General features: G+C 38.4%; 1 protein-coding gene and 1 pseudogene across 14 annotated transcripts in view; one reads left to right on the top strand and one right to left on the bottom strand.

The window, feature by feature from the left end:
- The window catches only part of LTBP1 (latent transforming growth factor beta binding protein 1), a 349946-nt gene that overhangs the window by 163586 nt on the left and 160685 nt on the right, over positions 1-25675 (bottom strand). For all 14 annotated transcript variants that reach the window (XM_019741724.2, XM_019741760.2, XM_019741748.2 and 11 more), the window contains 2 exons: positions 9691-9915; positions 8175-8449 (listed from right to left, as the gene is read on the bottom strand). In XM_019741724.2, coding sequence (XP_019597283.2) covers positions 8175-8449; positions 9691-9915 — 500 coding nt within the window. The remainder of the gene's footprint in view (positions 1-8174; positions 8450-9690; positions 9916-25675) is intronic.
- LOC141572011 (U2 spliceosomal RNA) lies at positions 24986-25152 on the top strand (annotated as a pseudogene).

The raw sequence follows: 25675 nt of genomic DNA, 5'->3' as shown, positions 1-25675 counted from the left end.
CACACAAAAGGAGAGAAGAGGAGAAAGAAAAAAAATCGAAGGATAGAGAAAGAAAGAAACAGGTCTACTATCACCGTAAGGGAAGGTGTAGGCTGGAGTCGGGAAACCATTTTGTTGTCCCTCAGCATATGGCAATGTTGCCTTTTTCACTACAACTTTGTGTGTCAGATTCCAGAACTGTGTGTGTGTGTGTGTGTGTGTGTGTTGTTTGTTTGTTTAGGAAAGCAGATGACTCCACTTCATTTTTGCAAATCTCAATTCCAAGGGATCATACAGACAAAGCCAAGAAACAACATCAGACCCTACAAATGCCAGCTGTGACTCTTTAAACATTTTTGCAATGTATAGAGCCTAAATCAACCATCAATTCAAGCCATGGTCTCTTAAAACTATTTCCAACATGCTCAGAACTGACATCTTCTAATGTAACGACCACAAGATCTTGCCACTTTGCCAATATCCGAAGTGATGTAACATACTTCCTCTCTGAACTACCCCATCATTATTTTCAATGCCTATTCTTCTGCAAAAGCAAGAGTCTAATTATTAACGGGTATATTATTTTAGTGAGCCCTAGAGGTATAAAATACAGAAATCTGATATCCCATGTCATGATGAAGGCATTTTCATTGCCAATAAAATGAAAAACATCTGAGAGAAGGGGCTTGGGAAGGACCAAAGAAGCATAAACTTGCTTGTCTATTAAACGAGTCAGGGTAAGTGAACACTCAAAGCTGACAGACCCTTTAGTGTCCAGAAGACACAGGCCTGGTAAAGACTGGCTATTAGGCATAGGAGGGTAAAGTCTGGGTCATCACCTATTCTCTGAAGCACTCTCCTTCAGTTCTAAGAATCTGTAGTTTGATTACCCTAACAGCTCAGCCCCACAATCTCAGTCCAAATAAAACTAGCAGTCCTTCCCACCACTGGCAGGAGCCCAGTGACATGCAGACATGTTCCCTTTCACATGCAGCATTTTCCCCCTTTGGATCTTATCCCTGTTTTCACTGATTGTTTCGACTCTAAGGAAGAAGGCCCCTGCACCATGTCAGTCTGGCAGGGGTTGCTGGAGCAAGACCAGCCAACACTGCAGAGCTCCAGGCACCTATCACTGAGATGTGTGTCACACCTTCGGTGATACCTCTGCTGTTGACACAGGTAAGATTTGGCACGGATGACCATTTTAGAGGCACTAGAGACAACCAGACTCACTGACACTCAATTAAATATTTCTTAGATTATGCCAAAGGAGTATTTGAGTGGGACACTGAAGAAAAACCCAGATGGCACAGGAAGTGCCTGGTGTTAATGACTTATTCCACCTGAAGGAAGCCAAACTTCAGCAAATGCAATCAGCATACCCTAACAAGGCTCTCGTCTCATGGAGAGCACAGACATCTGCTTAACTCCGGCCCTGCCTTCCTTACGCACTGCCCAACAGCACCTCTGCAAGATGAAGTTCACCTGGGAGGGCCCTGCCCCTAAGAGGATGTGGGCAGCAAGAATGGGTAAGGGGCGAGGGCCACATACACACCTGTACCCACTGCTGACCCAGCCTGGCTGGCTCAGTTCTCCTTCCCACATAAGGGGTAATGCCTAAGTGCGGAGAGATCAAGCATCTCTGGTAAGTGTTTTATAACATTCTTTCTTTAGCCTTATCATCTATGTATGTCGTTTATGGTCTCAGTATAGAGAAATAACCAGTGTGAAAGTGTTACACTGCTTCTGGTATTATCCCTGTCATAATAAAACTATTATTTCATCATAAATTTAAGCCTCACCCCAGAAATAGTCTTATAGTCAGGGCAGAGGAGAGTCTGTGGAAATTAATGAACAGGTTTCTAAGCAGAACTTAGTATCCCAGCTTCCTTAATTGTGCACTAAATGCACTTTCCATCACTGAGAAGAGATTTTGAACATGCACAGCCTGTCTCTACATCTATAGTAGTATCTATTCATCTATCTATATTTTTTCTGCCATGTGACACTGACAGGCATGACATCTGTTTCCCTACTTTCTCATTGGTTTCTGAGTTGTAGAAAACAAGAAATATTTTTCTTCAAAGTTCTGTGACAGAAGTATTAAGACTTTTTTTAAAAAGTTTTTTAAAAAGTACTTTCAGCCATGTAATTAGGATACTTTCCACTTCAATGAGCTCACACTTTCCTGTTAATTTCTCCATGATGCTTTTTAAAAAAGAAAAACAAAAAACAAAAGCTAAGTGCATCTGTTTGGCCCTTCAGAATGGAGTGTGTGTTCCAGTGCTAAGTTTTTAGAGCTTGATGATGTTATTGAATTTATCTGCCAAAAGAGACCTATCTCCAATTAAATAATCTTTTTCTCCAAGTGGCCCATTCTGTTTCCATTTTTCCTGTCCAAAAAGAACTGTTGGAACAACTTCTGAAAATTCGAAGGGGATCCCAAACAGTTCTCATATCACTTTAACTCAGTCTTGCCCCAGGTCATAGTATTTATACGACCAATAATTAAAGGAAATAAAGGATTTTCCAATGATTTCAAAATTTCACATCAAATACTGAACCTTTTTTTTCTTCATAATCCAATTAAAAATTATTTTCCTCTATAGAATGTATATTAGAGAACTTAATCTTGGAGTTTGTTTCTTATGGGTTTTTTTAAAAACTGTTATGGGGGATTTTATGGTTGCAAACTATAAGGGTGTGTTTGCTTCTTATTTGATCTTTATCTGTGTAAAAGCTCTGTACTAAAAATATCTTTTCTTCTGTTTACATTTACTGCAGGTTCTCCAGTATTTTTGTTCTTCTTAGTTCACTCAGGTGTTTATATGTGCAGGTGTTTTCTCTTTTGGCATTTGCAATAAGGTCTTGAAGAATTTGTTTTTGTCTCATTTTATAATCTGTGTCTAATGAAGGAACATGTTCCTCCCTTTAACAGAGAACATATGATTTGCATAACCAGGCAGACTCTATATCATGAGCCTGAACTCTTCTCAGACAAGGTCTTTTTCATACCATCTGGTCACTCTAAATATTTGTTTCCAGCAATTAGGCAATAAAACATGTTTGAAACAACAAAAGGCTCAGATGACAAATAAGTTTCAAATTTAAGTCAGTTTAAACAAAGGGTACCCTTGCACAATGGAAAAGGTGTACAAACATATATATTCAATGTTCCCTGTGGTGCAAAAACAGATTAGAGGGGTGTTTTCTGAAATTTGGCCTCTCCTTAGAGATGAAAACTAGCATGGAAATGTTCAAATTTTAAGCACATGAAGACATGAGATTATCCTGAAAGTAGCTGGTACTTGTAACCACTGGAGATGTAATTCTAACTTGATCTATATACAGTGAGCAAACTTGCCAGAATGCTTTCAAATATATACGGTGTGCCACTGTCTACTCCAGGTAGCACAGAAACCTAACTCTGTCAAAATTATGACCTGTCAAACTTGATTTACATTCAAGAATCCCATTCCTCTATGACGCCCTATACGTTCTATTAGATTAATTTCTATTTCTTAATACTTGAAATTAAATTTAATGATGCTTATACCCAGCCAAATTCACATAAAAATCAATACTCTATATGATCTTAAGAACAAGAAATTATTTTTAGGACTCTGAAAGATGAAACATCACTTTCTACAATAGGAATGACTCCCCCTTATCTTGCCTCTGTCAAGGTGAAACACATAATAGTTATTCCCAATTCCATTATCCCTGCTCCTTTCTCTTTACAGTACACACCAAATGTCCTCTGTTCTCATGAATCTAACCAGCATTACTATATCTAAGCCCTGACCACTGCATTGTTTCTAGCAATCTTTTCACTCCATCTCTTAACACAGCATTGGATTCCCTGATTGATATTCAAGAATACTCCATACTCCATTCTTGCTGTCAGTCAGGGATTGGGCTACTTAAAATAAGATGTGGCTACTCGTCTTCACCTCACAATCCTTCCCCAAGCAAGGGTCAGTTAATCAATCACAGCAAGCATTTATCTGATTTCTGAAGCAAGGAAGTTCGTAATAGTCCAACTCATCACCATCTTTTTCTTCCCAACAGCCTATAATCAAATCCTGATGCTTCCTTCTTTACAAAAGCCCCTACATTCATCTCTTTATTGTCCACTTTTCACCCTAAATTGGACCCTGGTCATTTCACAACTGGACCAAGGGCAAGGTCTCTTCCCTGTCCTCCTCATGTCTCCCATCCGCACATCCACCCACCCCATTTAGTAGAAAGTTGAAACATTTTAAATTGTTTTTTAAAATATTATTAAATGTATTCAAGTTATAGCTTTTATGTTCAGCTTAAAATTGTATTATTCTATTGGCATACCTCAGAGATATTGCATATTTGGTTCCAGATCACCACAATAAAATAAGTATCACAATAAAGCGAGTCACAAACTTTTTGGTTTCCCAGTGCATATAAAAGTTAAGTTTACACTATACTGCAGTCTCTTAAGTGTGCAATAGCATTATGTAGAAAAAATGTACATACTTTAACTAAAAATACTTTATTGCTAGAAAATGCGAACCATTATCTAAAACTGTGGGGAAAATGGTGCCAAAAGACTTGATCAACACAAGAATTGCCACAAACCTTCAAAAATAACCCCACAATTATCTGCAAAGTGCAATAAAATGAAGGACAATAAAATGAGGTTTGCCTATATTTGTACGTCTAGAAAATTTCAATTTTTTCCCCATTCTTTTTCTCATAGGAAAATTTCAAATATACTGAGATATCCAAGGAATAATATAATGATCTCTTGCACATCCATCTCTTAGAGTAAATGATTGTTATAATTTTGCTGTATTAGTGTGTAAAATGCATTTGAAAGTAAATTATAGACATCATGACATTTCCCACCTAAAACTTTCAGCATTCATCTCTCAAGAATAAGGGTATTGTCCTATACCCCCTAATATCATTATCACATCTAAACAATTAGTAATAATTCCAAAATATTAATGGATTTAAATCCATTTTATATTTAATATCCAGTCCATAAATTTCCCCAGTTGTTCCCCAAATATCTTCTAGAGTTCGTTTTTTGTTTTTTTGTTTTTTTTAAAACCAGGATTATTTAAGGTTCATACATTACATTTACTGTTGTGTCTCTTTAGTCTCTTTCTAGAAAAGTCATTCAATTTTTTTTTCCATTGTATGATTTTTGTGAATAAACCAGACAATATCCTACATTATGAATCTGATGGGAGGTGAGCAGGTGTGGTCTTTTCAGTTGTTTTATTACCCTCAGTACTCCCTACAAGTTGGAGGTTAGGTGTAAAGACTTGCTCAGATTCAGGTTAAACCTTTTTGGCAAGAATACTTTCAGGGTAATACATAAACTTCATACTGTATCATATCAGGAGGCACCTACTGTCAGTTATCCCACTTTTAATAATTCTGAGTTTGATCACTTGATCAAAGAGCTTCGTGCTACCTTTACCTTGATACCAAGTCATTTTTATTGCATTATGTCTCAGATTGAAGAAGGTTCAGATTTATGCAAACACCTGTCAGGCTAGTTTACATCTCTGGTCTCTTCTGACACTCCTTCCTCACCCGTTTTTGCAAAGTTCTCTTTCCTCTGTTTAATTCTTCTCCCCGCTTTCTCTCTGAGCTTGGTTTTCTAACCAATCACCCGTTTTCCTCTACCACTGAAGCAGTTCCTGAAATCCTACTCTATGAAGCTTCCCTGAATTTCAATACATTAATCACAGTTCACGTTGCGTTCTCAACCCCACACTTTCTGCCTAACTAGAATGTGCCACAGAAACAAGGGCTATTTCTGCCAAATTTGCTTTGTATATGACTCCTCATGGCAATGCATAAACAAGTGCTTAGTCATAACTCCATGGCACCAAAAGTCTCAATAGTGGAAATCTGCAGCTAACAAGAGTGTTCCCAAGAGCACAGCACTAGTGAGCCTTTAAGCAGCTGCTTTTGCCAGCCTTTAAAATCTACCTATACCTCCTTCTGTAGTTGTGCATGCAAACCAACCATAGCAAAAAAGCACAAATATTTTCAAACATCTTTATAGGATACATCCGATACACTATTGACAATTTGCCAGGAATGTATATTTTTTAATGCCTGGATCACCCTGAATGCACTAATTAACTGGGCAATCATAAGCATCCAGCAACATGTCTCACCAACAGGAAGACAAATATGTATGCTGAGAATGTTTCCTGAAAACAGGTCTTATTTGTAAGCTGTGTATTTGTGACTACACATGCAAAATGAATTAAGACTTGAGATCACTGTCTGGATTATTCAGACCAAAAGTAAGAGAGTTATGCAGATAAAGCAAAAGTATTCTATTGAGTTTGAATTATTAACTCCACCAATCATCCAACTAATTTTGAATATATAGTCCAGCTTAGGCTTAAAAGTAAATAATTGTTTTAATCTTTTCTAGTTAGCAATCATCTGTGTAATATTACACAAGAATAACAAGTTTGTGAATACTTCATTTTTTTGCTTTTTATCATCTACATTCCAACTTGGAAACTAGGAAGAAAGTCACTGGGCACAGTTTTAAAAGGACCTGCTTTTTCCCAACCTAAGCTGGAATGACTAAATAATTCAAATGGCACCAAATTCATCGTCCCTCTCCAAGGCTAGTCCGGGCAAAATTGTGAAGTGTATGAGGTTTATCTTCAGCCTCACTGCCCCTATAAAAACCTGCTCTTAGCATTAGAATCTAGATTTTACTTCTAAGCTAAATTTAAATTGATGTTGTTCCTTGTCCCAAGTGTTTGCTTAAATCTGGTCTTCAGTTGACGAATGAAAAGCTGTGGCAGGTTTAGGATGCATTTCAAGTATCTGCAGGCAGACAAAGGTTGCGTTTGGAGAGATCAAGCCTTCCCTGTCTTACTGAAGTTACCTGACACAAGCAGTCACCTACTCTGCCTATTTTTAAGTTTGACGCTATTGATAAGGAGCGATCTTCTAAGCTAGTATTTGCACCGTTCTATAACATTTGCAGACCAGTACTCACATTACCTTGTCTAATCTTGACAAAGCCCCATATCCTTGTCTGCCCTTTATAGATAAGGAAGCTGGTTCCCTGCCATCAAGTGCTGAGCCCAGGGCTCTAGCCAAGATCTATAACTCCACATGGGTGTTCTTTCCATTCAAGTCTACAGACCAATTTTGCCTTCTCCCCCTGGAAGAAAGGTGATAACCCTACCATGGACTCGCCCAGTACCTAAAAGTACTTTCCAGGTTTCTAAAGCCATAACAACTGATTCTTATTACCCCAAAGGATTTCACACACAGTATTTTTTCAATATCCAGGTAAGATCAGAGAAATAATAATAAATGCACCTTACCTACTCTTCCCATGTGAGGCTGAAAACATAACCAAATGACAGGAGGAGAACCACAGGACAAAGCTACATCATTATCAAATTATCACAAAACAAGTAGCCCCAAGTGACTAGGAGAAGGAGTAGGCGAACTGATATTTTTATGTTACCATCCGTCTGTACTTTCAACGATGAGTTTTGAAGAAACCTCAGCCTTTCTCCCACATTATGACATAAATATAGGCCTAAGTCTACATGTCTAAATCCAATGACATTTAAAATGCACTTCAAACAACTCATTCATTACCATTCTCATTATAAATTTTAAAAGAAAATAAAAGATGACAAATTATTATTGCATGAGGGGCTCAAAACTCTACTGTACCTACTAACCTGCAAATAATTGCAAAAAGACCTAAGAATTTTCAAATGCTTTGCAGCATCTATCTCATGTACTATATCTCATGCCTGACGTGTTTTCTACACAGATCACCTTAACTGAAAAAAACACAAATGGCAATCATGGACTTCAACAGCACTTCTGGAAGTTCACTACTTATCATCGGCTGTCGGCAAGCTCTTTCTGTAAAGGACTTTGCTGACCCTATTTTCGGCTTTGCAGATCACAGAATCTTGTTGACACTAAACAATTCCACCATCCATAGCAAGAAAGCAGGCATAAACAATATGTAAATGAATGGAGGTAGCTGTGTTCCAATACAGCTTTATTTACAAAAACAGGCCCAGGGGTGAATCTGCCACCCCTTCGACAGAAAGTCATTTTACCAAGTCTGGCTTTCCTATGAAAATGAGACCTTCCCTAGAATGCACTGCCAAAACAGGTTGGGCAATACTGCTTACCTGTGACCCAATGGTTTCCTGGAAGCACCGGCCAAGCTGGGTCTTAGCAGCCACAGGATAGACATGGGGAACGACTTGCTGGTGGGAGTAGGTGGAATGGACCGTCTGTGTTTTCTGGATGGGATGCCCTTGGTAAGATAGCTGGGATTGGCCTGGCTGAGCTTCTTTTACCTTCTGGCCTGTTGGGCCATCAATTCTTGAAACCTGATGGATCTGGACTGAAGCCTCAGGAGGGTGCTTCACATGAATATTGACTATGTTGGGAGGAAATTTCACTAAAATAGATTGGGAGGAAAACTTGTTAATCATGAATTATTACCACACGAGTCGGCATGAAAATAAATTTTATACACACACATATATACTTACATGCATCTATATGATACATAGGATAAATTATACATATACAATATACTATATATTGTTGCCACACAGCCATCAAAATTCTTGAGAATAAAAGGGTGGACTCAAAATAAAAATTAAGCCTGAATTTATGTATTTCAAAGAAAACCAATTACAAAGAGAAATTAAAACCTCTCACAATAACAGATTCATAAGATCAAAATATTTTTTTCAGGAGTCATAAAACTGAAATTCATGATGCTTGTGGTCACAGGAGGACAAATTTTATCAAATGATAGTAACAAAGACTCAAGAGATGCATTACTTTTGAATTTCTCACAAAGCTTCTATCGATAAAGTTGGAGAATATACCTTTCTATGTCTAAAAAGAAAATACAATTACACGAAGCAAAATTCTCTTACCCTTAGACAATATAGTGTGGGCACACTTTGGTGCTTCTTGGGACACACACACAATGTACCCAAGTGTGACATTTTATACCTGTAACCAGATTTACTTTCTGCAGCTTTCAAACAAAATTCCATCTTCTGATGCTAACACTCAGGTTTTAAAGAATAAGAGCCAGCAACACTCTCTAACTCCTTTTTTAAAAACTGTGCATGCATACGAAGAGATGCCAGGTTTGAAAGAATGAATTAGTCATAGATGTTCTGAGCTCCAAGTGACCTAGTTTACCTTCCTCTACAGATGAATAAACTGAAGCCCCGTGAGGTTAAGTGATCGTTTAGAATTAAAACCAAGCACTCTTCGGCTACTAAATAGACTTCCTATTCATCAGCAGGTACTGTGATCCGCTAGTTTATTAACGTTGCCAAAGCCAGAATACGGCTCTGCTCGTCTGTCTATTGCCCAGGCCCAGCCAGAACAGTGCCGTGCACGCTGAACAGGCCTTGATGCTAAGAGTCATCAGAGAAGGACAGGCTCCTTTTCATTTTCCATTTCCTAGATACCAAGTCTCTATGGCCTAGAAAGCACTGTAGCCACATATCTGGGCCCACATTCTGTCCCCACTGTCACTTCTCAGGCCACAGATCATCTACTCCTTTCTGCGCCAATACTAGCCTTGGCCATCTGCAGATACTTGGCTTCTGGACAGGTTTGGCAGGTTCACAGAAGTCTGACGAATGGGCAAAAGCAAAACAATGACCTTACCTTTGACTCCTTGCTGACTAGTCATGGTCAGAGGCAAGGTATGTGTAGAGTGGACGACATGCGTTCCCAACGCCTTGGCTGACTGCTGGGAATGCTGATAAAGTTTAGGCACGCTGGCACCGTGGACTGGGATCTGACAAAGCTTCCCTGTGAAATTTGGGGGGCACTGGCATTTGTCCCTTGAACTGCACTGGCCACCATTCATACACGGAAGATGGCAAATTACTGAAAGGGAAAAGAGAAAATGTTGAAAATTGGTCAGCTTCTCAAATGCTAAGTAACAATCAACCATCAAAACTCCCAAAACACATAGCCCATGACAGCCATCATATTCCCACTGACTTTAGAAATGGTAAACAAAGGAGTAACTACATTATGACAAAAATAAAAGTCTCTATTATTCACTATTTTTATCTTTTTCCTTCCATCTTAGGTGGTTGTTCTTCCCCAACAATGACAAGAATTCATGAAAAGAATATATACAGTAGCCACTCAGAATTATTGTCGATCAAGGTCCTTTTAAGTATCTCTTGCGTTCTGAAATTTGTTTTCCTATTTAATTACTGGCTTATTTGTTGTCTCCCTAGACTATAAACTCCTTGAGAAAAAGGGACATGTCTGCCTTAGTGACCTTTATATCCTTAGCACCTAGAATAATGTCTGGCACACTGAGGACATATTTCCTCAAAAAATAAATAAACAAATGAGAGTGCTAAAAATAATATCTGCTGAGAACTTTCTCTGTAAGACACTGAGCTAAGTGCTACCCAGAATAATGGAGTGGAGTAGTTTGAATCCTGCTTTACAGGAATTTGCAATCTCATTGGGATAACAAGACCACAGTGAAACCTAGAAGACACGGAGTGATTAGTAGTCTGGAATTTATTTAGAATACCAAAAGATAAAAAGAGCACACTGAGTAAAGAATTTTAAGAGTTTTAAATTCTGACTACATTCAGCTTCTGGCCAGCCTCTTTATCACTAATGAATTCTTCCTATCAGCCTTTAAACGTGATCATATGTCCAGAAGCTTAAAAACTAAAAGCCTCTCAACTCCATTTCCTTCCAGCTTTACCCTCTTTAAATCCTCGCCCCCTAAGACATTTTCAAAAAGAATGCTCTATTCACTTCTCCACCCACTACAATCTAGCTTCGGCCAGGTGGCATGTTCCTTTCCCCACCCTTCTTTTATGGAAACTACTCTTACTAAGGTTACTAATAGTCTCCATGTTGCTAGATCCAATGGACGGATTTCAGTCTTCCCTGGGTTTCCATGACATCTCATGCACCTATTCTGCTCCTTCCTCTTTGCCCGTTCCATCTTAATGTTCTTTGTAGACTCCACTCTTTACTTTGTCCTTTAAATACTGATGTGCTTTAAGATTTGGCGTTAAAATCCTCTTCGTTAATAACGCTCCATAGTATTCCTCTATCATTTCACCCCGTCATACACTGATGCCACCCAATTTTCTGTTTCCTAATCAAGACTTTCTGTTGGGCTCCAAACTGTCTACTATTATCTATCTCCGTACAGATATTCCACAGGCACTGCCAACTCAAACTGTCTGAAATCTAACTCATCACCTTCCCCCTAATACCCACATCCACGGAGTGCACCTTAGCAGGAGGCTGAGTGCAGCTCTATCATCCACCCATCCAAACAACCAGTCCTGGAAGTCCTCCCTGCTGAGTAGCCACCAACATTGTGCACTTCCTTCCCATCACAGGGCCCCCGTTCCCTGTCAAACCTCATCACTTATGGGTCTTACCTCACTCTCTACAATCCAGCGACACAGAGCTTTATTCAGTTCCTCAGTGGGTAAGGCCCTGTCGCCCCTCTCGAGCTTTAGCCATGTGGTGTCCACACTCTTTCCATTCAGCCCCCATCACCTATCTAACTCCTACGTATCTTTTAGACTCTGCTTAAACCTCACTCTAGAAGCATTCTCAATCGCCCCTTGTGTACATGTGATACCTCTCTGTGCTTCTGTGGAAGCTCATTCACTGCTCATCGTGCCACTTAGCTTACTGCCTTGCAAGGGTCTGACTACCTTTCTGGATGCCTCATTCACCTAGAGCTCTGTGAGGTCAGGGGCTTTATTTTGTTATGGTTTACCGCTGGCATGTCACTCAGCTTCTAGAAGATATGCTGCACTCAAAACAATACTGGATGAAAAATGTATGCCTACCACTCTGTCAAATACCATTCTAGGGCCCTGCTCTTCAAGAATGTAAGAACCAACTGGGGAGTTGAGATAATACATGGTAACTAAAAACACAGATCAGCAAGTAAGTGACAATTGGAAAATATAAAATGTAAATCCTGTGGAACTTCAGAAAAGAGAAAAGACATTTCCAGGAAGTCAAAATAGACTTTACAAGAGAAGTCATCTGGGGTAAGTCTTTGAAACTGTGTAAGATTCATAAAAAAAAAAAAAAAAAAAGGGGTTGCATCCTAGGTGGAGTGGGTGAGTGTGAGTGTGTGTGTGTGTGTGTGTGTGTGTGTGTGTGTGTGTGTGTGTCAAAAGAAGGGGAGGCAGGCATATTTGGGAGATAATGAGAAAGTGTGTCTTGTTGAAACCCTGGGTTCCTGAGGGGTGGGGTCAGGTGATAAACTAGATGATGTAGGCTTGAGTCAGACAATGGATAAAGGCCCAGTAAAAAGTTTGGATTTTATTTTGTAATTATTAAGTTATTTTGGAGGCTCCAAGGAGAGAATTAAACAAGGCTGAAAGAGTGTTCCAGGAAGAATGCTCTTGTGACGGCATGTGGGATTAGTTGGAATGGAGAGTGACTAGGTGGAGAAGTCAGTCAGGAGACTATTTAAATAATTGAACTACAAGTTGAAAATTACATGGATCAGGATGATGGCAACAAGAATTGAAAGAAACATGAAGTAATATAATGATAGAGGGAGAATCAGTACAACACGAAGACGGGACACAGAAAGTCAACAGCAGGCCATGGAAAAGGGGAGACACCAGAGGAGGAAGCAAAGAGTCAGAAAAAATGCCCAAGGTAACCACTTAGGCACCATGTCCAGCGTCTGACGCTGTGGCCGTTCAAGACAAAACTGCCCACACTGGATGGGGTCTGAGACCGTTTTCTCCAGCGCCTGATCTACTCTGAGGTGCTGGGTAAGAGTAGAAGAGTCAAAGCTGACTCCAACATTGAGTCAAAGACTTCATTAATTCCCACTTCAATTCGGAACTGGTTTTTCTAAATCACACCTTGGCTACCCTGGATGGATTCAATGCGTAATGGGAACGGGCAACGGGAGCCAGGCGAAGATTTAAATGTACTACCAATCATTTATAACTAGAATACAGGCACTACTTACTCACTTTGCACAGTTCCAATATGCATGAATTTCAGTTCCCACAGTTTAGTTAAATATCACCAGTCCCCCAACAACACGTTTCAAACTTCAGTTGCCACAGTGTATTAACTGTGAGTAATTGCCGAAAGTACAAACTTCACTGTTAGCTCTTTGGTCCATAAACACTAGGTGAATAACAGATGTGAATCATGGTCAGTAACCAATCATGTATGTCACGTCCTTCAAAGTCTGTTGGTGATTGATCCCTGCACATCTGTGATTCAGCTCACGCACATCCAGGAAAGCATGTAGCTGCTTGCCTCCTCATCTCACAGTGATAAAACTCACATTGCATGTTACAGAAGTGGATAATTAAAAGGGTCAACAACAACAACAAAAGAAGTGCAGCCAAAAAAATGACAAGTGGTAACACTGGAAGTGCAATTGGAAAGTGGTTATGATGAAAAGGACGAAGACGTGCCAAAGGAAGTAACATTAAAGGACCTCCCAGATATCTTACAACTTTGAAAGCACAAAGGGGAAGATGTTGGAAGCGGATCGAAACTTGGAGAGGAGAACGACAATTGACCGAGGCAAAGAAAAACTACTCCGATATCATAAGTTATACAATGAGAAGAAAGCGAACATGTTCACCTTACTCTTGTGAAGTTCTACACAAAGAAGTAAAACACTTCAATTCTCCGTTTTCTAACATTTAAAATTACAGGGCACTAAAGAAATATGAGCTTTACTATTTTTTGTCACTTCCTCATACATTTATAACCTACAGTAAAAGAGTTTTAATGTTTTGATAAAAAATTTTCAAGGTCATGGAACTGGTACTTTTCCCATTGATTGTTAAGATCATTTTGTACATTTTCAGTTTGCATGGTCATTTTTATGGTCCTGTACTCCCATGCAAACCTACCTATAACCTATACTAAAATAACTGCACATACGATGTAGCCATCTTTTTTACAAACGTTAACCAATTGACTTTTACTAGATGTTTCCAGCATCATAGCAGATTTTGAAATCTAACATGAATTTAATTAGTTTTGTTTAAATCTACCGTTAAACCCCTGAAATAGCTTCCGCAAAAATGTTTCAAGGACTGCACTAGTCTAAGTGGATACAGCCATAATTCCAGAACGGAACTCTAATAACTGTCTCTCTGGTCATAAAGGAAATGGTTTCTGCTTGACTTATCCCAACCAATAAAAGGCCACTCTTTATAACCATCTATGAATGAGAAATAAAATATCTATTCTCCTGTTCCAGCATTTTCTAAAATCTAACTTACAATATAAAATTCTTAGCCTCAACTCAATAAATACACATTTAGTCCTTTGTGGCAAGTGATCTTTTTATAGTTAAATAGTCTTTTATATCAAAGAAAATAAATCTAAAATCAACCTACAAACTTAAGGATTTAACTATGAATGGTTCCTTTCTGTTTCAAAAGTTCATGCCACCCTCAAAACATTGCCTAGTGATATACAGTCTATGCTGCGGGTGTTCTATAAAACCTTCTCAATGCATCAAGAGGAAAAAGAATCAGTTATCTTTAAGGCTGACTTGAGAAGCTTGTGATGTGCTGATTGTAGGTCTAGCTGTGGTACATGCATTTTAGAACATATAACTAGAAGGTGTCACACAGAATGCTGGCTGAAAAAATTCCATACCTTGATCAGCTTGACATTTAGCTGACCATCACCACAATTCACTATATTATATCATGTGGTCACCTGGGACCTACTGCAAATAACAAGAGCTACATGGGACTTCAGAAAGGTATATTCCTTTCTGGAATTAGACATTCCAGAAATTGTAATTTCATGACAATCACTCAAAGTATCTCATGCTACTACTATAAACCATCAAAAGGAGCAAAAGAATCTGGGCTGAAAGAACAACATATTGGGGGGTTGAAATACGTCGAATGTTTCAGTGCATGCCATCACTCACTTTGGTCTATCCAACAACCTGCAGTATTGCAGAGATTGGGCTGACAGAATCATATTCACGTTCCACACCACAAATGGGAACTTAGCTTAAATGAACAGGTATGAGTGACTTGCATATGAACACAGGCAAACTGATTTTCTAAAGCTTTGTACTACAAAAAGCTATGCTCTCTTTCTTTGCTGTTATCTTACCTAACTATAAAAGTGCTTCAACTGCTTATCCCCAAAAGACGCTCTAAGAACACCTGACTTTCGTACAGCAGCATCACAGCCCCGCCACCCACTCCCTTGCTTTCTGTGCCAGTAGACAGACCGTTTCAAGTTATTGTGGTTAAGTTAGCACAGGGAAAACAAACCTCCATCTGAAGGAAAACGTATATCTGTCATTTCACAGAACAGACGCACACATGATTTTGATTTGAGTTAGCTACTTAAACTTTCCCAATTGTCTCTGATTAGAAGAATAACTTCCCCTTAAAGGCTTTTAGCATTTTTGTTGATATCCTTTGGAGTGTGAAAAATTAGCAGTAATATGTTTAGAAAGTAAACGCTTTCGCTTAATTTCTTCCCCTAAACACACCTATGTTGCTCTCATTTAAAGGGTATCCTTAAACTGTAGTCAGGCAGACGGTAGGTTAATACTATAGCTGTTTAAAGTTTTTGAGTAACAAATATGTTAGATAGTCAATTAAATGCTGCAAACCACTGCTCACTGTAAGAACCTATTCCATAACTCTCTGAAAAAAATGAAAACGAAACTGTATGCCTTTTAACTCAGTATGCATCACCAACCAACCAACCAACCTGGAGCTGAAAGCCAAGATGGAGGTCACGTTCTTCTGAAGCTAGAACAGAGGAATGCAGGAGGCCTAATCCTACACGTGAACCAAGGAAGGAAGTGCAGAGGCCAGTAGGCATTTATTACAATCTAGTTTTAGGGAGTGGCGTGTGTGTGTGTGTGTGTGTGTGTGTGTGTGTGTGTAATGGAATGTAGAGATTTACAATTGTGGTGCTCCAAAATTGCCTTCCCCCAATTCTTGATTATCTGTCCGCCAACTTATAGTGACTTACAAATCAAGAAAACATATGAGATATAGCGATCTGGAACAACCTGTGCAAGGAGGTGACAGTTGAGCTAAACCTAGAAAGAGAAGAATCCAGCGATGTGAATAGTTGGCAAAAGACTGTTTGCAAAAGAAGAAATAACAGGAGCTGAGATCTTGGTGAGACACAGTTCAGAAAGGCCCAGAAACTGAAATGAGGCTGAGGGAGCCGGAGTGAAGGAGACAACCAGAAAGTGAGAAAAGATGCGTTGGACAGACACACAGATTCCCACTCCTTTATACAAGCATATAGGACAGCCTATAAAAGTAGAAACAGTAAAACAGAAAAATATATATAAATAAAAGCTTAAAACTTAGAATCAGGACACATACGACTCACAGGTGTCAGACCCAGGGAAAAGGCGCAAGTAAGGATCAGTGGACTCCTCTATTATACACATATGAAATGTGCACTGTACATTTTCTTTGGCCTTCTGGGCCCCTTTTTACATTTTGGAATAATGTTTTAGCCAGATTCAAGTCAAATTCCAGAAGGTTTCATTTAAAATTCACTAAATATATAATCACTTTATTGGAAGAGGATTTTTTTAATGTGTGAGAGAAGTGATTGGTGTTCTCAGTGATTCATGCAAAAGTGAAAAACAGAATCCAAAGAAATCTTGGGGCAAAAGGAAAATGCTTTAATAAGAATTAAAAATGCATCGACCATACTCTCCCTGCAAGACAGAATCTTTGTTGTACCTGCGTTCGAAATTAGGAGGACCATTTTCATCCCATCCCCACCAACCAAACACTAAAGTACACTGGGCTAGAGTGAAAAGAAATGCAGAATTCTACAAATGCAAAATATCAACCTTAACACAAACAAAAATTTCAAGAATATCACTAGTTTTTAATGTTGGTACACATGAACAAATACTTCAGTACATTCTGTTTATAATCTGGGAGATATGAAGCCCTACCACACACATGCATACCAGACCTTCCAATTTGGGATGAAGCCATTCATCATCTCAGCTTTGTTTATGGCTCTCCTTTCCATTACCATGAACCTCACCATAGCTGTGGGCTATCTAATTTGATCTAGTTTTAGACTTTGCATAACCTAAGGAGCTCCACATATTGAGCATACCACAAAATTCCACTCATACCCTTCATCCACAAAAGCTCTGTCTGCAGCACTATCTTAGAAATTCTCAAACACCCTGTCAGCAGTGCTATCTCTCAGAAATTCCCAAGTGCCAGGCTCCTTTAGCCTTAGGAAAAATATAGCAACATTTGCAGGCTGCAGAATAAACACAAGAATCCAAGGCACTTTGGGGTTGGGGCATCCTTTAGTAACAATCTTTGAAAACTGGGGCAAATCACTTCACTTTACGGATGATGGTGTCCCCCTCTGGAAAACGGGGTGGCCCAATAATACAATCCACAGGTTCTTTTCCATCCCTGAAATTCTGGTTTTCAAAAGTCGAACCAAGTTAAAAATACAATGAAATTCGGATTTCCTCATTGCATCTAATGAGACCTGGAGGGAAATGCACGTTCCAGTTATAACCACTACAGGTCACATGTACATTCTTCGGTTGCTACATAGCCATCATACTCTTCCATGTTATGCATTGCTACAGAGCATTAGTAATTAACATTTTTAGTAGCTACATAATATTCCATTAGGGTGACAGATGACACAGCCACTCTATTTTTTGTTTAGATTGCATTTCTTTTGAACTGGTATAGGCAAAGCTATAATTTAGTATAGGTAAATCTAAAGTTTGTTTAGATTGTCTGCATTTCTTTTGAACTATTATAGGCAAATCTCCTCAAACGTATAGTTTTATCTAGTAATTATTTTCTCATCCAGACAACTAGTATTTATTCATTGCTTAGCATGCACCAGGCAATGTGCTAGGTGACAGAGTGAACAACAAAAACATTTATGAGCCAATTACACCAACGTTACTGTCTCATGGGGAGGACAGACGAACACAGGCATTGAGAGCAAGGGTCTAAAACCAGAATTCCATGGGATGTGAATCCCAGTTTCATCAATTATTAGAGGTATGACCTTGGGCAACTCACTTAACATTTCTCTGACCATGCCCCATCCCATTTCTTCACCTAAGAAATGAGGATAAACATTGTACCCAGCTCACATGGTTGTTCTGTGGTTTTAAAGAGGTCATATATTCAAAGCACTTAGAATCAGTGCATAGTAAGCACTCAGCAAACATTAGCCATCAGCATCAACTTCATGTGTAGGGTACAGTGGGAAAGGGGAAACCAAACCAGCATACTGGCAAGGAAAGGACATGCATATTCTTATTACTAGTTATATCATACACTATAATGCACATTATTTCAGTCACTACTCTGTTCCCAGAATCTAGTGAGGAGATGGTTGAATTGCTGAGTGTATCAAGAGAAGAATCTTCCAAAAAGAGTGTATCAATTATTAACATCAATAGCAGTATGTTATCAAATTCACATCTTGTCAAGACTGGATTTTTTAAAAAATTTCTATTAGTTTCATAGTTTCAAAATGATAACTTCAGAGCTATAACATTTTAACCACAAGCAATCAGATTATACTATCACATTCTCATTTTGCATGCCTTTATATTTTTATATTTTTATTTATAAAAATCAGTAAATATTTTTAACATTTACTCTACAGTTGTTTATTTTAATTTCCTCTTGTTTGAAATATCTTTTCATTCATATATTTTACCTATCCCTTAGTCTTAATGATTTTTTAAAATACTTTCATGATGTTTTTACGGATAATAGATTTTAAGATCTTGTCATATTAATGAAAACTTCTCTGTAAATATATTTCCTGTTTATTTTAGTTTCATTTGTTTTAGATACACAATTTATTTTGCTGTTTTCCTGTAACTAAGTTTTCAAGTTCTTTTCTCTTTAATATAGTCAATGGTTTCATTCCTTTAAAAGCAACTACCCTACCCCTCCAAGTATCTGATAAGTAACTTATTTCATGCTAGCTTTTCAGATTATTTTTCATCTCTTTCTTGCTTAATTATTTAACTCATTCCATCTGGATATTTACCCAGTGTACAGATATGTATTATAACCAATTCTGCTTCAAATTGTAACCTAAATATCTTAATGTTATTGAATAAAATTTCCTTTCCCATTTCCTAAGATAAGCCATTATTTTGAATAGAAGGTTTCAAAAGAAGGAAGACATAATGTGGTGGGGAAAAAACCCGGCCATTTAGAATGGAGTTAAGGATGGAAGAATAGGGGAAGAATGTAGACTTAAAAAAGAGAGGCCTAGGATGAATACAAAAGCACAGAAACATTCCCTGTGAGACGTGAAAGAAGAAACACACGGGGTAATAAAATGAAATGGGGTCTGTAAAACTCAGTCAGATGCCAAAAGCCATAAATTCTGGGCAGACAATATTTGGGAACCACTACTATAAACAAAAATCTGCATGGCCCGTCTACAGCTTCCTTTTATTCCCACCCTCCATGGATCATTACCTTCCCGTGGCTCCCACCTAACTACACCACCACAAGCGAGTCCTCTTTCTCTGCCCTGCTCTTTTATTCTTTTAAAAGGGCAGGGATCCCTTTCAGCCTTCTCTTCCTGAGTAGTAAGCAATCACCGATGAGCATAAAGGTAGGTGACACTGGAACACAGTGCAAAGAGTCAAAATCACCACGATCAGGAAAGTACCCATTCTAAAGATATGAAATATCCTGTGTAGCTGCTGAAGGGACAGCCATTTGAGAAGCTCAGTCTTCGATCTTTCTAGATAGCTGAACTGGAAAAACCTTTCGGTAGGACAACAGGCTCCCAATGCCACTTTCCACCCTAAAGAGCGCAGGCAGATTGAGGCCTTCAAACCTCATATAACACAAAAATGCCCAAGGATAACCCATTCAGAGACCATTCTAGACTAGGGGGTAAGCTATCTCACACTTACGGATTTCAAAGATTTACACATAGGTCATAGGTAGAGACAGGGATTTCGTAAACTCACAATAAAGTGGGCTGAATAACCACCTGACAATTGGTGTCACGAATGGATATCAGTTTCTACTTCAGTAAGTAAGAACTGATTTTTTTCATTTCTTTGCCTTTTAGACTTATAGGCCCTCGTTGAAGGAATTGAAGTTAGAGACAAAAGGATGGCTCTCAACAAGTACTAAATAATAAAATTTGTAAGACTGCATCACAAGTTTCAATTTTACAACCTGTTAGATTAAAAAAAATTAACGCAGATATCTGACACAGCATCCCATTTTTTTTTCTTTTATCTATGCACAGAGAGAGATGAGAATGTCTAACGGAGCTAGAAGGTGATTTATGGATAGTATCATAAACTCAAATGGTAGTAAAGAGATTTCCAAGTAGTTTCTACTGGATCATTACTCATTTGAGGTAAAGGCTGAACACACCAATTTCCAGCTTATCTATTTCAGAGATTCTATCACCAGTGGAAGACATCGAAACGTGGCAGGAGGGCTGGTCTAGATCAAGTTCTCACTGCCTATCCAGCCTGGTTTCCCACTGTTGCTGTCAAGTTCTCTTCAGGTCCAGACATACCCAGCCCTGCTCTGTTCTGAGCACTCCATGCTTCCTCACACACATGTGGTTCGATACAGGCTCCTTCCTCTCTTCTTCCCAGCTCACCACCCCAACCAAAGCCTCTGCTTAAGTTTTACCTCATCACTAAGGCTTTTCCTGATGGTGCCAGAGAAAAGCTGATAGCTCCTACTCCTTGCCACACACTCAGAGCAATGAATGCATGGGCACACCCAGCACAGATAGCATTGAACTATAATTGGCTGAGTGCATGTCTGACTTCTCCAAAAGGTCATGAGTTCCTGGGGGAAAGAAACCTTGTCTTTGGGACCTTGCCTCTTTCAGCGGCCCATCCCAAGAGCTTAGCAAAATGCTATCACATGGTTGGTACCTAATAAATGTTTTTGGAATCAATAAATGAGCAAATGGAGCTTTTTATAAAACATATTTTTTTGATCATGAAGCCAGCTGAATGCCAAATTCTGTATTTTTATAGTTTGCTTTCCAATTTCTTAACGTTGTCTCACCTGACCCTAAATTGACAGTCTTTAACATTAGTCATTTGCTTTTATTGTCTTTCCAAGTCATTCAACTTACTTTTCATATAACAACTCTCTTTGCACTCATTTTTGATCAGTTCACGTGATATTTAATTAAATGATGTAATTTCTGGTCCAGAACAAAAGAACTGACCCTTCGTAGTCATTTAACTCAGACCTGGGAGGCATGATACATGGGGTGAACTACCAGCTAGGACTATTTAGTAGGCCATGGGCATCAGTCAGTGTATTTTAAAAAAGGAGGTGAGGAAGTTGGTTAATTTGGAAAGTTGGTTATATGGATGTGGTTTTAGACAGTGTCTACTGCAGACTGCTTAAAATCACATGGAACTTTCAAGAGTCAAATGCTAAAGCTATTCAAAGTCACGTGGTTCATTATTGATGAGATGAGCCAAGATGTCTCCTTCCATTTAACTTAAATAATTTGATATGTCAAGTTCAAGTTATTAAAATATGCCTATACATTCCTCAGGGCTCCATATACACTTCCGAAATCTGGAACATTCCTTTCAATCAGGACAATATGTATCAAAACTGACTTCCTGAAGATAATTCTGTCTAATCCCCAGTATTGGCTCATGGGTATGCTTTTAATTAACTCTCTTGAGATGCAGCTCAGACTTAGACTAAATTAATTTTTGAAACATCCCAGTGTATATCTAATACTCAGTTACCACTATAAAACAATTGGAGGTCTAGATTTTGTACAGGATAAGAATCAGAGACATGGAAGAAAAGTAAATTAAAACTACCATCATTAATCAAGACTAGAAAAATTTCCAAATCCTTCTGGCAACTTTCTTAAATAAACCAAATATCATCAGGGAAACTACTTGGGTATAGGAAGAAGAATTTCAAAAACTTTTCCCTAGTATTCCTCCTGCTTTTCTTTCTCCTTTCCTTTTATGGCCAGTCAGACACTGAAGTTAAGAAAACTATATAAGGATGTTTTAATTCAGAATTTCATACCGTGAATTTTACTGACATAAAATGAAATATTTTCACAAACTACAATCATTTCTCAGTGATTCTTACACACTAAAAAACTTGCCAAACTGATTTCAAAATGAAGTTTTATAATGTATAACATATCTAATCCAAATAAGAAAGAAAGCCCATACGTTACTCTTGTATATCTACTATTAGAATTACAGCTTTTCAGGAAGAGGGAATTTCCACAACTGAACTGGTAACTTGAAAAGCTGATGTGGAAAGAAGGAAGTCTTTGATGCCTTTTATACTTACTAATAGATTCCATACCATCAGAGTTTGAAACCTAACAGCTTTCAAATATGTATTTTCACAAGCCATTTGGAGTAAAGCATTGTCACTAGTTTTCTTCTAAAATTCTGTTAATTCTCTGCATGGAACTGATGCATTTAAGTAACTTTACCACATGATTTAAGCACTTTAGCACATAATCCAATTTTCTAGTCCATGCCTTTTATCAAGAAAGAGATCTAGCTTAGTAGTAGTAGTAGTAGTAGTAGTAGTAGTAGTAGTAGTAATAATAGTAAGTACTTCCCAGATGAAATAAAATCACCTTTAGTATAGAGATTTTCACTATACACATTTAATGCCTAGTGTGTCTGCAGATTTCTGTACTGGGAGCTAGGATATGAGTTCCAGTCCTACGTCAGCATCACACAGCTCAATGACCTTCAGCAATTCAGGTCAGTCCTGTGGAACTTGGTTTTCTAAGTGGTAAAACAAGAGATCTAACTGACATATACATTTCCTTCTCAGTGCTACACTTTTATGGTCCTATAATGTATTACATTTTAAAGATTCCTGCGTCTGAGCCATAAACATTGGAGCCTCGTTTCTTCTCATTCCCAGAGCCTGCCCATCACCTGTGGCCAAGTCCTCTGAGCCTCTCTCTTCAGCATCTCTCCGGTTTATTTCTTCCTCTCCATTCCCCCAGGCCTTTGTCCAAGTTCAGACTGATCTCTCTCGCACAAACTATAATAACGCCTTCCTAAAAGCCTACCTGCCTCCTTTCTCGCCTCTCTCCAATATGTTCTCTCCATACTGTATCCAGAATGTACTTTCTGACATGTATACTCAATCACCAAGCTAGTTCCCTGCACGATTTTTCTATGGCTCCCTATCACCTAAAAAGAAACAAAATCCTGTCTTCTCAATGGAATTCTGGTAACATACCCATGGGGTTACTGGAATCACTGCCTTATGAGGTTTGTGGTGAGAAGTAAAGGCTCCACTCACAGTAATAGTGCATTAAGTACCAAGTGTTGTCAGTCTTATCTCCACCATGCCCTGCTTTGAGCACTTTAGGCCACAAAACTGATCTACTTGTGATTTCCAGAACATACCACCCTCTCTGTTGAATCCATGCCGATGCACATGGCTAATTCCGGAATAATTCCTCTTCCCACTCCTCCTCTTTGGTTGTTGGGACCCACCACCACTCCATGTCCTCTCCTTCAGTGAGGCCTCCTTTGCTTGTTCCCTGCAGCCCTCGGTGCTCCTGCTTCTCCGAATCTACAAACCCTTAGTATGTAGGTGCCCGGTAAATGTCAATGTTTGAATGAACCTCAGCGGAGCCAGCTCTCCAGCCCTTTGACAAAAGGCCAGAAGACCCAAAGTTAAACTCTCTCTGGGTTTATACATGGACCAAATTAAGAATATTAAGAATATTTTTCCCATTACAGCGTTGTGTGTTTCTTTTTATTCCAAATGACACGCAAATAAATAGAGTAAGAAAGCTTAAAGTGAAGTGGTAATTTTTAGCTAGCATTCCATAATATATCAGAGTGCTTCCAATGCTTTTCTACCACTATACAGAGAGCAGCGATCCTGCACAGATTTAACAGTTCTGCTATCTTACTCACAAGCCTCACAAACTGTCTTAAAACTTATATTATGTCTAAAATGTTTTTAAACCCATATTTTGTATTCATTCCTTTATTTTTAACACACTGGAATATTTCCAATTGTAAGCGCTGATTTAAAGTCTCTTGACGCTTCCTATTTTGTAGGTCTAAGAGGAACACTCTCTCACTGCTTACCAAAGCCTCACAAACTGTCTTAAAACTTATATTATGTCTAAAATGTTTTTAAACCCATATTTTGTATTCATGCCTTTATTTTTAACACACTGGAATATTTCCAATTGTAAGCGCTGATTTAAAGTCTCTTGACGCTTCCTATTTCGTAGGTCTAAGAGGAACACTCTCTCACTCCTTACCAAAGCTCTTTGCCTTTCCTTCTAAAATACAGTTGTGCCACTTATGTTAGCCATGGGTCGAATGACAACTGTCCTTGTTTATATCTGGTGGGTCTCTTCTGAACTCTTTCTACAAAATTCAACTGATCGCTCACTTATACTGTTCTAATGTAAAGCTTCTATTATAACTGGAGGAGAAAGGCTATACATATAGACAAACTTACAAGTTATTCATAATCTCTATGAGTGATTTATGATTAGATCTTCCAGCTGCTAGCAAGCTGATCAACAGCCAAGCAGAGGGAACACAGTGAATCTTACTTGTCAACTATGTGTCATCAATACAGTCTAGATTAGGAGAACTTAAACTCAATTTCAGAACAAAATTTCTGCTTTCACCATTAGCATAAAAGTGTACAGCGTTCTTACAATTAAAATGGAAAATTCTGGTTTTCACAACCCAATACCCCATGACAAAAGGAAAAACAGAGATTGACAGAATTTTCCAAGCAGTTAGTAGAAAGATGATAACATCCAGCCAGAATACCTAAAGCAAACAAGAAACATTAATAATTTAAGAAGTCATTTTGATTTTTAAGACACTGCTTGAACACTGTCTTTATATGCTCATTTATTTTGTATGATCGTTTCTCAGCCTTTTGGCTAAGATCAAGTGTATTTTGTATGACTCTATTGACACACATATGAATACAAACCTATTAAATAAACATTCAGGATTGATAAACTTCACCCTGTATTCCGATACCTTCAATTGCACACTTCCGCCACAGAAGGTAAATAGAAACAATATTATTCTCTCCCTCCAAATTTGCTCTTTTGAGCCTGACAGAACACAGAAATCACTTATCCATGGCTGCCACTCTATTCTAAAAATGATCACTAGCAGATAAGTTCCTCAACATGTGTTTCTCAGGCTCCTGTGAAGCCATCAAGGAATGCCAGCAAGCTCCCACCCACCAAGGCCCTCCACTCCCATCTGAAAGACAAATTCAAAAGCCATGGGGGATACAAAACAAAGAAAGAATTGAACTGAATGAGAACTATCTAGAAATACAAAAGAGATTATTTAGCAACTAACCCAACAATTCACAATTTCTAAGATTTATCAGGAAAAGCTATCATGAATGTTTAGTCTAACGTGCAAGTTCTTTACAGCCAACATAAACCTGTTGAAAGGTTTCCATTTACTTTGTTGATAAATTAAAATGTATTAACCCTTTTCAGCTAATACTTTCATACACAAAAGTGAGGGAAATGGAAACAATGCTAACACAGGTATCTTTAAATGCCTTAATGCCAATATTGACATTTT

The sequence above is a fragment of the Rhinolophus sinicus genome, linkage group LG05, assembly GCF_036562045.2.
Source record: "Rhinolophus sinicus isolate RSC01 linkage group LG05, ASM3656204v1, whole genome shotgun sequence".
Lineage (NCBI taxonomy): Eukaryota > Metazoa > Chordata > Mammalia > Chiroptera > Rhinolophidae > Rhinolophus > Rhinolophus sinicus.
This window is presented reverse-complemented; position numbering and strand designations above follow the sequence as displayed.